Raw genomic sequence first — 16,050 nt, forward strand, 5'->3', positions numbered from 1 at the left:
TTCAGCTCCCTTTCCCCGTGAAAAGTTCTTCTGGGCTTGGTGTTTCTTTTTTATAAGCGAAGTGGTCTAGCATGGATCCCACTAGGGAACGGTCTAGCTCGGCTCCTGTGAGAAATGCAGGTGTTTAAATGCCAGGCACGCAGAAACGTCCTCAGCTGAAACACTCAGATATGCCCAAAGCATCTGTACATCTTGCTGTCACTCACTTCCTGAAACTGGCTGAGAGTCTGAAGACAGCAGATGTGTTTTCATACGAACTTCCTGCCCAACGGTCTGCGGGCACTAGGAAAGGGTAACAGAAGGCACCGAGGCCATGCCGAGCAGAACTCCTCTTCCCTTCTCTTTATCTTCACTGGCTTTAGAGCGCCCACAGGCTTCTCCTCCGGGGCAACGTGGTTTCCTTAATAAACCTGTATTCCTTAACAAACTTCTCGCTTTACTTTTGGCAAAACATCTTGTTACTGTTCACTTGTATCACTTGTCGTCCCGTTGATCTTCGATTTGCTCGAGCGGGCGCCAGTAACGTCTCCATTTGTCCCTGTCGTGTGCTAGTGTAGCCCAATGGTATCTGCTCTCTCCAGGGACAGGAAGAGCCTCAAACCATTCATTCAGGGTTTTGACGAAGAAGACTGACCAGATGGTGGGTGGCCATGCGGTCTTCTGACGTCCCGTGGAATCCAGCCGGTAACAGAGTGTGCGGCACTGTACCCTGTCCTTCACCTAGTTTTAACACTCAGCTCTTATCCAGGGTTATCATTTCCAATCATTATTGCCATACTGGTCCTTCTCCATCTTACCTACCCTCCACCCTCCACTCACTAGTGGCAGATTCCAACCACTGACCTGTCCTCCTAGCTCCTGTTTTCCCTGGCCTCGGACACTAGTCTTCTACTATATATTTGGGGAGATAAAGAGAGAGAGACAGAGACACAGAGAGGAGAAAAGAACCTGCCACAGAGGCAGGTGGGGGTGGGCCTGGGGACACTGGCGGAGGGATGGGTGTTGGAAGACTGTGACCGGAACCCGATCATGAGCAGCTTTGCAAGGGTCTCTCTCACAGTGATTCAATAACAAAAGCCCTGTAAATAAATAAATAAAAATAAACTACAAAAATGACATTGAGAATTTCAAGTAAAGAAAAGCAGTTAGAATTGAAAAAAAGTGATAATATTGAAAATATGCCTGACAGACAATTCCTAGGGAAGTACAACTAAGTAAGAAGAATGAATCTGTATCAGGTTATGTCTGTTTTTAAAAACTGAACCTAAAACCGACTTCCCACATGACAACTCTTGTCCCAGAAGGCCTTGGGGACTTTAGGACGATCAGGGGCACAGGAGCCACGTGCGGCCGCAGAGACAGCTGTGTGTGGAGCAGACCTCGAGCTGTGCGCACCACACTCAGGGGACGTCCCCGGAGCACGTGGGCGCGACAGCGACTCACTGGACAGCTGTGTGTGGAGCAGGCCTCGGCCCGCGCAGAGCCCAGCGAGCTGTGTGCACCACACTCAGGGGACGTCCCCGGAGCACGTGGGTGCGACAGCGACTCACTGGACAGTGTCAGCAAGTGCTAGGGGTGTCCTGTTCAAGGCCCACCCAGGAAAGAAAGGGCCACACGGCAGGGGTCGGTGGCTGTCGTGGGGGAGCCAGCGCGTCTGGCTGGTCGGCCTGTGCGCCAGACGGCGTCCCGACAGGAGCTGTGAAGCTGGGGTGCAGACAGAGGCTCCCCGCGGAGCAAAGAGCAGAGCCCTCCGGGAGACGGGCCTGGGCTCTGGCCTGGTCAGCAACAAGGGCAGTGGGAGAGGCAGCAGGGCAGGCTGGGCGGTTGTCACATGGACACATGTCACACGTCAGGGCCACCACCTCAGTCCTGACATCACACCTCATGCAAGTAAGTGGCAGACAGAGCATAGCCCACAGGCAAGAAGACGTAACAAGTATGGACATAAAGAAAAACAGGTCGAGGTTTTCAGCCAGGGTTTGGGAAGCACAAATGGTAAGGCCAGAGGGATGGAGGGGGTAAGGAACTGGCCTTGCAGGTAGATGACGAGCTCAGCCCCTGGCTCTAGAGTGCCCGAGTCTCGCCAGGATAATCCCTGGGCACAGAGCCAGGAGTAAGCCCTGAGCACAGTCGGATGTGGCCCCCAAATAAACAAAAAATGGTACCTGAGCTTCATCAATATCAGGCACTTTCAGACTGAGGTCACAGAGCGGCTGCACACAGACGTGGCCCCACGCAGCACTACGTGGAGCTAAAAGAGCTTCACCACTGGGAATATATCCCAGAGAAGCAAAAAAGTACAGTCGAAATGACATCTGCACTTACATGTTCATTGCAGCACTGTTTACAATAGCCAGAATCTGGAAAAAACCTGAGTGCCCGAGAACAGACGACTGGTTAAAGAAACTTTGGTACATCTATACAATGGAATACTATGCAGCTATTAGAAAAGATGAAGTCATGAACTTTACATATAAGTGGATCAACATGGAAAGTATCATGCTAAGTGAAATGAATCAGAAAGAGAGAGACAGACATAGAAAGATTGCACTCATCTGTGGAATATAGAATAACAGAGTAGGAGACTAATACACAAGAATAGTAGTTTATAACACCAGGAGGTTGGCTCCATAGCTTGGAGGCTGTCCTCACATGCTGGGGGAAAGTCATCCCAGATAGAGAAGGGGACACCAAGTAAAATGTGGATGGAGAACCCACTCGGGAAGGGAGATACGTGCTGAAAGTAGACCAGAGACTGAACACAATGGCCACTCAATACCCCTATTGCAAAGCACAGCACCCAAAAGGAGAGAGAGAACGAAAGAGAATGCCCTGCCACAGAACGGGGTGGGGTGGGGGATGGGATTGGGGGGTGGGAGGGATACCGGGTTCATTGGTGACGGAGAATGGACACTGGTGGAGGGATGGGTCCTCGAACATTATATGAGGGAAACACAAGCACGAAAATGTGTAAATCTGTAACTGTACCCTCACGGTGATTCACTAATTTAAAAAAAAGGCAGCAAAAGACCAGACTGTTGATGTCATTATCCAGCAGTGAAGTGCAGGTTAGAACCACGACTCCCTCTTACCGAGACCACACAGGAGGCTGCACTGAAAGGCCGAGAGGACAGTGTGGAGTGGAGGGCACTGCCTGTGAGGGCAGGGAGCTGCACCCCGGCAGACGAGACTCCGCAGGAACAGAGGTCAGGAAGGGAATCTCAAAGAGGACCGCTGGCCACTCCCGCCTCTACCCCCCTGGCAGCTGCCTTAGGAATGGTCTTTGTTCCTTCATCACTGGAAGTATGACTTCTTATTTATTTATTTTTTTTAATTAGTGAATCACCATGGGGGTACAGTAACAGAGTCACACATTTTCATGCTTGTGCTTCCCTCACACAATGTTAGCAATGGTCTTTTACCTGGTGGAAGCCCCACGTGGGGCAGGTTGGAAGGAAACCTGTAAAAGCCACCTTGAACAAAGCAAGTGCACGCATATGCCGCCTGAGCCCATGTGCTGCTCGGGCACACGTGTTGCCCACATCTCCCTTCCTGAGATGTGTGCTGGAGCTCTGTCTTTGGGGAAGCCCGCGTTCTCTCTTCATCGTGTTACTCTCTCTCACTTTTCCCCTCCTTCCCTTTCCGAAAACCTTCCAAATAAAATTTAATTTTACTTCACTGCTCGTCTACTCCTGAAATTCTTTTCTGCGAGACAGGACAGAGTACCTGGAAACCCTGGGGAAGGCCTGGGACTGACTTTCCTTTCCTGCAGAGAGCAATTCCTTAATGCACCCCGAGGGTGCTGCACCCCCAGAGATGGGCTTGTGGGGATCGACTCCCGTGCCAAGAAGACCAAGTGGGCATCAGGTGTGGCTTGGCAGACACCTCGTGGGGCTGGGAGGACTCAAGGTCCATGCCAGGAAGGGGCTCACTGCAGACTTTATCAGTCCTAACTTTCTCAGCAGGGCGGCAGAGGCAGACTGGAGAAAGTGACCGCCTCTCTCCTCCCCACCTCACATAAGCCACCTTTGGGGCCCGCCGAGTTCACAGCAAAAGGGAGCAGGGAACTGCAGGCAGCAACAGGCTGGAGGCCCTGCTAATGCTGAAGGGAAGAACCAGAGAGCACAGAGTGTCTGTCCGACATAACACCCTGGAAGGAGGCAACAGCCGCCTTCAGGAGGAAGAGGCCGTGCGGGCCCCGTCAGGGCCGGAGTGCGGGCACCTGCCTGGCCTGTGCTCCCATGTCCGCACCCGGAAACGCTCTGCTACGTTGCTCTTGGGTCGGCTTCTGCAAGGGGTGCTGTGGGAGTCACGGCTGCATGATACCTGGCACTGTGGCCTCCAGACACGCCTCTCAGAATCCGCTCCTCTGTCGCCTGGCGACAGCCCCCACAGCCCCCGTAGGACTCAGCACTGGGGCTCGGGGGCTCTCCCACACTAGGCCTGACTGGTGGCTGCTGATGGCAGCTGGGATCAGAAGTGGGGGAGTGGGAGTCGGGGCCTTGCACTTGCCTCCAAACTCCCCATGTGGCCACCACCGGGGCCACACACTACCAAGGGAGATGCCGAGAAAGGACCGGCCAACAGCCACAGCACCTCACCTGGCACGGTGTCAGCAGTTACCAAGCTGCTGCTGGGCCGGTGGTCGGCACGGTGCCGCACCCTGGACGACAGGAAGCGCTTGCTGGGCGAGGCCCCCGGGACTCCCACTCCTAGCCCCCACCTGCACCACACTGAGACTGGGTCTAAGGAACCACCTCTCCACGCTCTCTGCGAATGAGAAACCTGCTACTTCCTTACCTTGGGTTTTCCTACGACAATACACGCAGGAAGACTGCCAGGGCTCGTTTCCAACCATCATTACTGAGCCGCTCATCCACAAACTGTGGGGAGGGCGTGGGGCAGTGCGAGGGGAACCTCCCTCCGTCCCACCTCATCCATCCGTCCGTCTGTCCGTCCATCAGCAAGGTCTCAGCAGTGGGCAACAACAGAGCAAAGCTGAGATGCTCATCAAGAATCCGTGCGTGTCCATCTTCCTGGTAGCTGAGTTGCTCCTGGGCGGCTGATCACGTGATTTCCACACTGCTAGGGATGAGTGTGGGTCATCAACATGTCGCTCTGAACCAGCAGACTTAGCAGCTCAGATCACCGGGAACCAGCACCTCCCTAAGTTTCTTCTTTGTCTTTAACGAGGTGTAGGTTTAGAAACACGTAACAGGAGAAAAAACACCAACACGAATGAACATTTTAAAAGCACTTAATGTGACAGAGCATCCCCACAGTTTTAAAAGCAGCTCTGGGTTTGAGGTTCTGACTTATTCCTCCGAGAATGGCCAACCAGCAGCAAAAGCTGAGCGAGGGCAAGAAGGAAAAGCATAATATAAAGACATTGCCAGTTTTCTCAGCTCTATTCCTCGTGCAAACTCACTCACTTTGCTGATAACCCAGACCTCCTGTGGGCTGTTTGATCTAAATGGTTTCATTGCTCCACGAGAGACTGAGTATGAATGCTGGTCCTTTCTCCATCAGCGACTCTGTAAATTCCAGTCCTTCGCCTGTCAGCAACTGTGTGTGAATACTGGTTGCTCCATCACTGGCTGTGTGTGAGTACTGGATGTTGGTCCTGTGTGTGGATACCGATCCTTTCTCCATCAGAGTGTGAATATTGGCTCTGCCAGCAGAGACCAGGGTGTGGGGCCCAAGGCTGAGGATGGCAGAGGTCAACCTGTTCCCCAGAGCTTATGCCCACTCTGGGGTTTGAAGGCGACACGCAGGCTTCTGACTGGACCACAGCCTCTCCTTTAGCCCGGGAGGTTCCTGTCGGTTCTCACTGGCCCCTGAGGGCTCAGGGCTGGGCTATCAGTTCACACCAGAAAGACAGCCCTCCCCTCAGCCGGTGTCTGCCAGGCATGTCCGCACTGATGGGTACAGAGAGCTGTGTAATTTGCCACATATCCGCTGAGGCTGCCCGCGTTTGAGGCGGGACATGGTGAAGTGGTCTCTTCCTCCTGAGCACCTCACAAGTCTCCTGGCAAAGTGCCCACGGCCAAACGGCAAGCGCTCCACAAAGGCCACACCTGGTGCTTCTGCTCTGTCCAGATTCAAGTAGCTGTGAGGACGTGGTAAGTAAACATGGACTTGGTTCTCATCCAGAGGGTGTGGTCTGCTGGCGGAGAGAGCATGAAGCATTCAAGAAAAACACCCCTAGCAGCACCACGTGGCTCGGACACAGGCCCCACGGCCTGCCTGACTCACCGGGTCATCCATGCTCGCGTCCGGGGAGAACTGCTCGCTTCCACCACCTACCTGAAGAGGCAGAGAATGATGCTTCCGGTTGTCAGGGAGATCAGAGAGAGGCTGTAGCCAAGGGTGTAGATAGCTTTCACCAGGTCATAGAATGAGATCTGCAGAAAGGAAGTGAGGGTCTGAGGTAGTGGTGGCAGCGACTACCAAGAGCTTGTGCTGGGGTCCAAGGCCCAGAACGCAGAATGGGGCCCCCAACACCCACAGTCCTGTGTCACTGTGTCACAGACGAGGTTTCCTGACAGCAGCTCTGTGTGCAGGGGCCAGAAACTGCCACAACCAGGGAGAGCCCAGGACAGAGAGATGAGTGGAGAGTGGGAGGAGGGAAGAAGGAGCAGAGGGAGAAAGGAAGGGATGAAGTGGGGAGACAGGCTGGGTCACTACCACAGCAGCCCTGAGCGTGTCCCAAGCAATGTGGCCAGATGCTCAGCCCCATGGGGTGTGCTGGGATGCTCTTCTCAGAGCACAACTGAGTGTCAAAGCCCCGTGTGATTCTCTCCCACCCCCCCTCACACACACGCGCGCACGCGCACACACACACACACACACACACACACTCAGGGAGAGGGGACACTGAATCCAGAAGGAGTGACTAGCTGCACTATCTTCACATTTTAATGCTCTCAACATTTCTTGATACAATTTAATTTTGAGGGAACAAGGTATACAAGACAGATCATATCTGTGCCTAGTTAGGACATCACCAAAGTGACAATATCCCTTCACCACGCCACGGTGTTCTCGTGGCCCTGCGCCCCTCACCCCAGCCCACTCCCCGTTGGTAAGTTCAGCCCTATGGTCAGACGGTCCCACACAGTCAGACTCAGGGAAAGCATGTGTAGGAACTCTGTCACGACAGGACAGGGGCGCCAGCACAGGGTCCTGCACACCCCAGCTCTACCACAGAGTTAGTGGCTGCCAGGCCACACCAGAACCAACCTGAATCACCCGACTCCTACAGCCAGTGCCCATCATGCGGTACCTGAAACAGCCTGATCACCCGACTCCTACAGCCAGTGAGCTGCCAGGAGATGGGGGGCTCTGCAGACCCAGAGGGCTGGCGGGAGCTGCTCCTGCAGATATGGTCAGGTGCGTGTGCGTGTGTGTGTGTGTGTGCGCGCGTGCGTGTGTGCGTGTTCGTGTGCGTGTTGGTAGGTGGGGAGCTGGGCAGGGCAAGGCTGGGGGATGTCATAGGCAGAGGCCTTTGGGGCTCCAGGATTCTGCAACTTTCCATTCTGAAAAACACCTCTGGTTTCTTTTGCATTTGAATGCAGAATTCCAATCCTCTTACAGGAAGTTCTAAGATGGTTCAGGCCCCAAGCCCCAGTGGATGACTTCTGAGGTGCACATCCCCTTTCAGGTGTGGGAGAGGAGAAGAATGGGCCAGGAGCAGGATCACTACCAGAGGCGTCTGCACAGGAAGGGTGACACGTGTCAACTGAGCATCTGCACACTGCAGTCACAAAACCCTGAGCATCTGGGACAGGCCCCAGGTGGAGCGATGAGACTGTTCCTCAGACCACCCTGGAGCCTCTGGCAGCAGGACCTGCTCCTAACCTCCTCTCGGTGAGGCATTCCCTAGCAGCCACGGGGGAGACCAGTGGGAGACTCTGCAGCCACGGGGGGATCACCGTGTGAGACTCTGCAGCCACGGGGGGATCACCGTGTGAGACTCTGCAGCCACGGGGGGATCACCGTGTGAGACTCTGCAGCCACATGTGAGATGGTGCAGTGTGAGACTGCAGTCGTGTGGCGGTCACGGTATCGAGATTCTACAGCTATGTGGGGGATCCACAGTGTGGGACTCTGAAGCCACGGGGGGATCAGTGTGAGACTCTGCAGCCATGGGGGATCACAGTGTGAGACTGCAGCCACGGGGGATCACAGTGTGAGACTCTGCAGCCACGGGGGGATCACAGTGTGAGACTGCAGCCACGGGGGGATCACAGTGTGAGACTGCAGCCACGGGGGATCACAGTGTGAGACTGCAGCCACGGGGGGATCACAGTGTGAGACTCTGCAGCCACGGGGGGATCACAGTGTGAGACTGCAGCCACGGGGGGATCAGTGTGAGACTGACTCACTTGCAAGGGCAGTGGAACACCTGTGCACGTCCACACAGCAGAGCAGCCAGCACACTGTCTTGTCTCCATACTGTGAGGCGTGGCCTTGAGCCCAGCTCTGCACCAGGACTAGTCTTTAGCTCAAGCCCTGTTGCCAGGTGGTGGTGTCCTGGCAAGGCTATTTCCTGTCTCCCATGGAGTGGGCACTCACCAGAGGCCTCTTCCCAACAGCTTCCCCACACTCTGCCCGGAGTGCGTTTAGGGGCAGACGGCGGGCCAGGCCTGTGCCTGCCATCATGGGGGACAGGACAGCCGCTGCCCTGAGAGGCAGCAGTCATGGTGACGCCGTGCTCTGACTCTAGAGGCTGTTCTGGTTGTGCGACCCAGCCAGTGGCCAACACTCGTCCCCAGAAGAGCAGAGCCTCTGTCGGAAATCTTTGGCACAGCGGGCATGGCATTACACGGGAGCCTAGTCAGGGCAGCTGGGAGCACGTGGCAGCTCCCGCAACCCCGCAGAGCCTTGCTGCGCCTCCAGCTCACACTGTGTGGACGGCGGCAGGGCTGGAGCACCATGCCCAGGGTACCCCCGTAAAAGCTGCCTCTGCTTCTCACCAGAAGGCCAGGGTCAGACCTGTGGTGACACCACGGTGCCCTGGGTCCATCCCTGGGAGAGACCCTGGAGCAAAGATCCGGCGTGGCTCAGCCACCGCTGGCTTATCTAGCGGAGCAGGACCTCAGTGTCTGGTGCTCACATGTGGGCCCGTGTGCACACGTGCTGGGACATGGCTGTGTATGTGTGACCCCAATTCTCACATGTCTCCACAGTGGAGCCACCACCACTTCCCCTGGCCACCCTCAGGACAAGGACACCTACTGGCCACTGGCTTTCCGCGGCTGGCCTGGGGCAGTGCCTGGAGGCTCTGAGCAGGCCCTGGGCATGGCATCGAGGCCCCGCGTGATTTGCGCAGTAGCCTGGCTCCGATGTGGAGCACCACCACTCTTGCCTGGCCGCCACTTTCGGGAGAACTGTGCTCCCAGCTCCCATGCATACCCCAGGCCTGTGCCAGCACCAGAGTTCCTCAGCCGCACCCAGGGCGAGGCTCAGTCACAGACGGCAGAGCTACTGGGGAACCAAATTCCTCTTCTTGCCAATTACTGGCGAAATACCCTTCAAGGCATGCCTGTCAACCGGGCTCTTCGCTGACAGTAAGGGGACCACAGCCGCCACCACAAGGCTCGCTCCCTCCTGCAGCACCAGCATGGGAGGTCGGGCTCGTTCCCCAATGCCGACATGCAGCTGGCCCGGTGCGACAGACTCAGCACAGCACCCTGAGTGGAGAGCTGGACGGGGCCCTCACTCTCACCCACTCTCTTCTCTCTGCGGGTCACTCCACTGGGCAGGTGCTTGCCAGCTGCTGCTCCTTCCTAACAAGGGAAACTTGAAGAAATGATGAGACAGGGGAGGACAGGGGTAGGCCAGACCCAGCAGATGCACAGACAGGCGACTCCTACGGGCTCAGCTACAGAGCAGACCAGAGACGCAGTGCAGGACTGAAGGAATCCAGCTGGCACGGCAGAAGGGGAAAGACCAGGCCACAGCAGGGGGACAGACCCGCAGAGACACACCCGGGGATCCCACCACGGGCCGGAGCCGCACTCGGAGCAAGGATGGTCTCTGACCAGAGGCCGGAACTGGACACCACAGGCAGCACAGACAGCCTGGACCGAGACCTCAGCCCCAGCAGGAACCCGGCCCCCAAGTGGACGACAGACGCCGAGGGCAGAGCCGGGAACCCTCCAGAAGGTCGCCTGGCAGGAAGCACAGTGCTCCGGCCACGGAGAGGCCTCTGCACACGGCACCGAAGGCCCCGTCCACGAAACGAGGCCACTAAGCCGGACCCCGGGGGACACGGAGCCCTGTGAGAGGCGGTGCCAGAGAGCGGGCTCGTTAGAGACGCCTCTGACGAAGGGCCGGACCCACACGGGCACCCTCGGGACCAGCAGCGAGGACAGGAGCTCGGAGACACTCAGCCATGGCCTCGACACCCCCCACCAGAGCAGCCCAGAAGGACGCTCACACCCCTCCCACTGGGCAGCACGTGAGAGCAGCCTGCGCCCCCCTGCCCTCCTGGGACAGCTGCAGCAGACACTGGGCGCAGCAGGGCCGGTCACGGGCCCACCGCAGACACAGTCACGCTCCTGCACGGGTCCCGGGCCCGCTGGAGACTCACACAGAAACTGCCCACCGGCCAACGGCAGCTCGTTAGACTCCCCCAGACTCTGACTCATGGGACAGCCTTGGGCAGGGCAATGGGAGAGTTCATCGTGTCTGTCCGAGACAGAAGAGTCTGTTGCGGGAAACGGGCTCCCAGGCCACGCAGAGCCACGGGGCCACGGAGCTACGGAGCCATGGAGCCACAGGGTGTGGAGGGAGTAGGAGACGCCAGTCTGGAGATGATGCCGCCCAGAGCACGGCAGGGCAGGGCCCTCCCATGAGCAATGCTGTGCAGTGGGTGCGTGGGGCTGCACATTCCTCAGCTCTGGGGAAGCATCAGTGGCGAGACTCCTGGCTTCTGACTCCCCTCCACTGTGGCAAAGCTCTGTTACTAAGATACAGGGTTACACCCAGTCCTCCCGTGCTGCACAGTGAGGATACAGCCACGACGGCCTGTGAGGTGGGTGAAGGCAGCTACAGGAAGTCCTCACACTGATTTTCCCGTGAACACAGAACTGCTGTCCTGGTGGATGCCTGGAGGAGAGGAAGAGGCAGCTGGATGCTGCCAGCTTGGCAGGTGTGTGCAAGGTGTGTGCATCCCGCAAGCTCGTTTCACCTGCAGGGGGCGCTCTGGGGGCCTGCCAGTGGCCGTGGAGGAGCCCAGCTTGCCCACCAGCTGCAGGAGCCGCTGCTGGAACGCGAGAGAAGCACAGGCACGTGGTTGCAGGGGCTCGGGGGCACTTCCCCAGGTTCCTTGGGGCTGCATTCACACGCAGCCCCCAGTTCACCCAGGAGCAGGGGCTTGTTCCCGCCCCTGAACGTGATGGTTCCTGTCCTCTGGGTGCGATTTCAGTAGGTTCTCCTGCTCATGCAAGAGCTTAGCGCAATGAGTCTGCAACACGAACACCAGCATCATAACTAATACCTCTGGCATTTCCTAGTGCGCAATCGGAAGTGACTCCACCTATGGGGCTGAAAGGCCTCCTCCCCCCCCCGCCCCCCCCCGCCTTCTGGGGTCAGCACAGGCTGACCATCTGCAGCCTGCACTCAGGATGCATTCCCACGGGCTTCAGCGGCTGCACGTGTGGGATATCATGAACGTGGGACCTGTGGTTATGGTGAGTGGGAGATCACTGTGAAGGGAACAACAGATGGAATCAGGGCTAAGGACACCCCAAGGAGCCAAGGTCGGAGAAGGGAGCAGAGCCAGGCAGAGCCACTGCGCCCTGCCACAGCAGGGGAGGAGGGAGGTGAGGGCAGGGCCCAGCCAGAGAGCCAGGGTCAGGAGGAGTTCACATCCTGGTGGGCCGCCACTACCCCTAGGGAAGTACCACGGGGCACGGGGGCCTGCGGCTTTGTGCCAACTCTCCACAGAGCAGTTCAGAAGCTCTCCAGGCCAACACCCTTCGGTTCATGCCTCTGTGGTGCCCACCCGGGAACCCCGCGATGCCCGTGACGGTTGCAGACAGAGGGAAGGGCCAGGGCAGTGAGCAGCTCTGCAGACAGGCGAGGAGGCAGTGAGTCTGCACCAGGGCAGCGCGGGAGGAAGCTGGGTCTTCCTCTCGGTGACAGTGCAGGGCGGGGAATCCCCGGTCACAGTGAGGAAGGGTGTCCCTCCTGGGCAGCAGCATGGGACAGACATCCCTCTGGGGCTCAGGTCTGAGTGCAGGATGGGTGTCCCCGAGGGTCCCCAGATCACAGGGTGTGGGGCAACTGCCTGGACCATCTGAAGGCCTTTCCCTGTGGGGAGGGACCCGTCCCCCTGCACCCCAGAGCCAAGCGGAGGCAGGTGAGGGGTCCTGCAGCTGAGGCGGCGAGGCCCACGTGCTGAGTTCAGCAGGGAGCCAGCCAGTCGCGATGCACCATGTCCCCGTGCCAGCATGGCAACAGCTGTTCTGGTTGAACTGGGCAGCCCCGAGGCCTGGCCTAGAGTCACAGCCCTCCGAATGGGGCAGACGAGCTGGCGATGCCCGCCCGGGCTCTGACGGCCGCCCACAGGGCTGGTCTCCGTGGGGACTCTGCATCCCTGCTTGGCGTGGGGCCTGCGGCGATGATTGCAGCGGGGCGAGGCTGACGCTGGCAGAGTCTGGAGCTGGAGTCCTGGGGCGGTGTCTCAGGGAATCCCAGGGCAGGCCTTTGTCGCCCTGCGGTCTGAGAACTGAGGGCCGTCAGGACGCCAGCGGGGTGTTTGCATGCGCACAGCAGAGTCTGCAGCCTCGGGCGAGGCCGAGGACAAAGAGCCTCACCAGGAGACCTGGCCCGACACGCAGCAACAAAGATGCCAGAGAGCTGGCCCTGAAATAACAGCCTCATTCTTCTAAGACACAATGCTGGGAGGCAAGCGAGGACGGCTCTGGGTGGAGCACGGGGAGGAGCCGCTAAAGCAAAGGTGGCTGGAGAGAGCAACCAGGTCAGGCCCAAGCACCATGGCCAGAAGGTGGACAGGACGGACAGTGTGTGGCCAGCCTCTCCCTCAGCACTATCTCCTCACGTGGGAGATGTGGAGACACAGCCTGCTCCAGGGAGAAGGCCCCGGGCCCGTGATGCCACAGACTGCACGGGGCTGCCCACACCGTGCCAGTTATTCCCACCAGAACTGAAGAGAGAGACGGTGATGGCAAACGCAACTCAGAGCTGCTGGACAGAGGGCACTTGCAGTGGCTTCCTGCAGGACGTACGATCTGACTTTACTTGAAAAGGAAAACGACCTGCATATTGCTGAGAAAGCAGCAACCGCCACAGAAGAGCCGTTCCTACTCTGCCGGTTTGGGCCCCACCCTGTGGTGCTGGGATGGGGCTCGCACCCTGGCACTCTCCCTCTGTGCGATCCGGGCCACACAGCAGGCTGTTAAGGAGGAGGACACCGTGAGCAGGGAGCACCTGCCTCTTGGTCCCCCTCCTGAGGGTCCCCCTGAGCACTCTGGCCAGTGGTGCCAACGTGATGATCAGAGCGTGAATCTTTTCAGAACTTCGTCTTCATTTTTCTGAGGCTTTCAAGAGTTCCCCAGTAGTCAGTAAAACCAATATTGCTAGTTATATACTCTCCTTACTTCGTAGAGCCCTCAGACACCCTAAACTTTGAAGCCTGCCCCTCTTGTTGTTGGCTGCTCCCCCCTGCCGGCTTCTGGGTGGGGGGGGGCACAGCCAGTTTCCAGGCTGCAGATTGAGTCTTGGTCCATATGATGTCCATTTGTCTGTCTGTCTCCCCAGGAGATGCAACGGAGCAGGGCTCTGGCCAACACCTGGTACCTTTGGGGTCCCAGCCTCCTCCCTCTCTGGGGGCTGCCCAGTTGTGGGCTCCTGGGAGAAACCCACCTCCCGAGGTCTCGACAGGCTGGGGAAGGGGAATTCCAGGAGCGTGGGGCTGCTGTGAGTCCGGTCTGTGCAGTTGTCAGGGGACTTGGGGTGAAACAAGTGAGGGGCCCCCTGCGGCATGAAGCTGAGCACAGGAATATTTTAGGGATATGGCATAATGTGGAAGAAACGTGCCCGCTGATGCAGGGGAAGCTGAAATGCCAAATAGTTCCTGGGCTAAATTTAGCACAGCACTCTGCCTGAGCCCGAGCTAGTAGACCCGCAATGCAGGAGACAGGCACTCACGTCTGCACGCCTGCTGGGGAGTAGCCCTGGGCCAGGCTGGTGGCAGGTGTCTGCGAACCAGCCAGGAGGTGATGGCTGAGTTTCTAGGCACTTCCATGAGCTGCCAGCTTCTGAGAGAGCGGGTTCGGGAAGCATTGAGGGAAACTGGGGCAGGGAGGCTAGCTCTGACCTGGAGTCTTGGGACAGCTTTGGGTACAGGGAGCTGGGGGCCAGTGTCCACCCTGGTGTAGTACTGGGAGAGCCCCAGGCCCACAGCTGGATGGACAGTGTCTGGGCTGGGGATGACAGGCAGGGCGTGGCTGAGGACAGAAGTCAGGCAGCTCCTGCATGGCCTGCAACGGGGGCCTGGAGGGGCCAGGAGGAGTCTGGGTTGGCCCAGAGGCTGCAGCCCCCTGCAGACACCCCTCTACACCCCCACAGGCCTCTGCTATCACCTCCCCCCCAGTCCCCCTGAGCCCAGACATGTCTCCTGCCCCCCAGGTTTCTCTGTCCTCCTCACTGCAGTCACCCCCTCATCGTGCAGGCCTGGAGGACACAGGGGACCCTGGTGGGCAGCTCAGACACAGACGTCTCCCCTGAACCCCACCTCCCTGCTGCCGCTCAGGACCCTGGGCCCAACTCCTCGAACTTCTGTTTCCTGTGGTTTTTGTTTTTCTTTTTGGGTCACACCCAGCGATGCTCAGGGGTTACTCCTAGCTCTGCACTCAGGAATTACTCCTGGCGGAGCTTGGGGGACTATATGGGATGCTGGGAACCGAACCCGGGTTGACTGCGTGCAAGGCAAACGCCCTACCCGCTGTGCTATTGCTCCAGTCCCATCCTGTAGGGTTTGCAGGGAACTCAGGCCTTTGACAAGACCTATCGAACCCCAGCTTGTAAGAAATGGCTTGAAATGGAACATTCTAGAAACTTAGATCCATTCAGGGGGCCCTCTGGGGTGGGACCCTGACAGTGATGTCTTGGCCCGTCGGGGAAGCTGTGGGGCAGCCTGGCCTGCTCAGAAGTACAGGCCAGCCCTCGGGAGCGTGGAGGCCACCTGGTCGAAGAGGAGAGATGGGCACAGAGATAGCTGCCCCCACTCGGGCTCAGACCTCCCTGGGGACACATAAGCCCGCCTTTGTGTACCCTCCCCAGACACGCCAGGCCTCTGACTTCCGTGCAGGCTACTTTCCCCTTGGAATTTAACTGAGGGATTTAACCAGTAAAAATGGCACACGTGAGACCAGGGCAGGCTCGGGCCGTGCAGGAACAGGGTCAGGGCAGGACGCAGAGGCTGGCAAGCCGCTGGTGAGACCAGGGGGACACTCAGGCCCCACCAGCCAGCACGTGGCCTGGCCGGCCGCCTGGGCCACCCCCAGGCCACCCCAGACCAGAGACTGCAGCAATCGGAAGGGAGAAGGGGCCCAGGCCTATGTGGCACCATGCCATCACGTCTGCCCCCACATGCTTGGCTTTCTGTCCAGTACATGCATCTGATATCACGCCAGTCTCGAGAGGGCGGGGGGAGAAGGCTCGTCCTGGGGCTGGGAAGCTCGACTCTGGTGCTGTCCCAGCAGACACCAGGCAGTCTTCCCAGGTCACAGGACCCGGGGCTTTCCCTGACCTGCCCTCATGTGAGCACACACACACCCACACTCACCCACACCCAGACATGCACACACACACACACGCACACTCACCCACACCCAGACATGCACACACACACGCACACTCACCCACAACCCAGACATGTACACACACACGCACACTCACCCTCACCCAGACATGCACACACACGCACACTCACACACAACCCACACGCGCACACACACACGCACACTCACCCACACCCAGACATGCACACACACGCACACTCACCCACAACCCAGA

The 16,050-nt window shown here is 58.2% G+C and overlaps 1 protein-coding gene across 2 annotated transcripts in view; it reads right to left on the reverse strand.

The window, feature by feature from the left end:
• Positions 1–16,050, reverse strand: part of VIPR2 (vasoactive intestinal peptide receptor 2) — a 59,630-nt gene that overhangs the window by 14,749 nt on the left and 28,831 nt on the right. For both annotated transcript variants that reach the window (XM_055140969.1, XM_055140968.1), the window contains exon 5: positions 6,307–6,404. In XM_055140969.1, the coding sequence (XP_054996944.1) occupies positions 6,307–6,404 (98 nt within the window). The remainder of the gene's footprint in view (positions 1–6,306; positions 6,405–16,050) is intronic.

Source organism: Sorex araneus, chromosome 1 (assembly GCF_027595985.1).
Source record: "Sorex araneus isolate mSorAra2 chromosome 1, mSorAra2.pri, whole genome shotgun sequence".
In the NCBI taxonomy this organism is placed as follows: domain Eukaryota; kingdom Metazoa; phylum Chordata; class Mammalia; order Eulipotyphla; family Soricidae; genus Sorex; species Sorex araneus.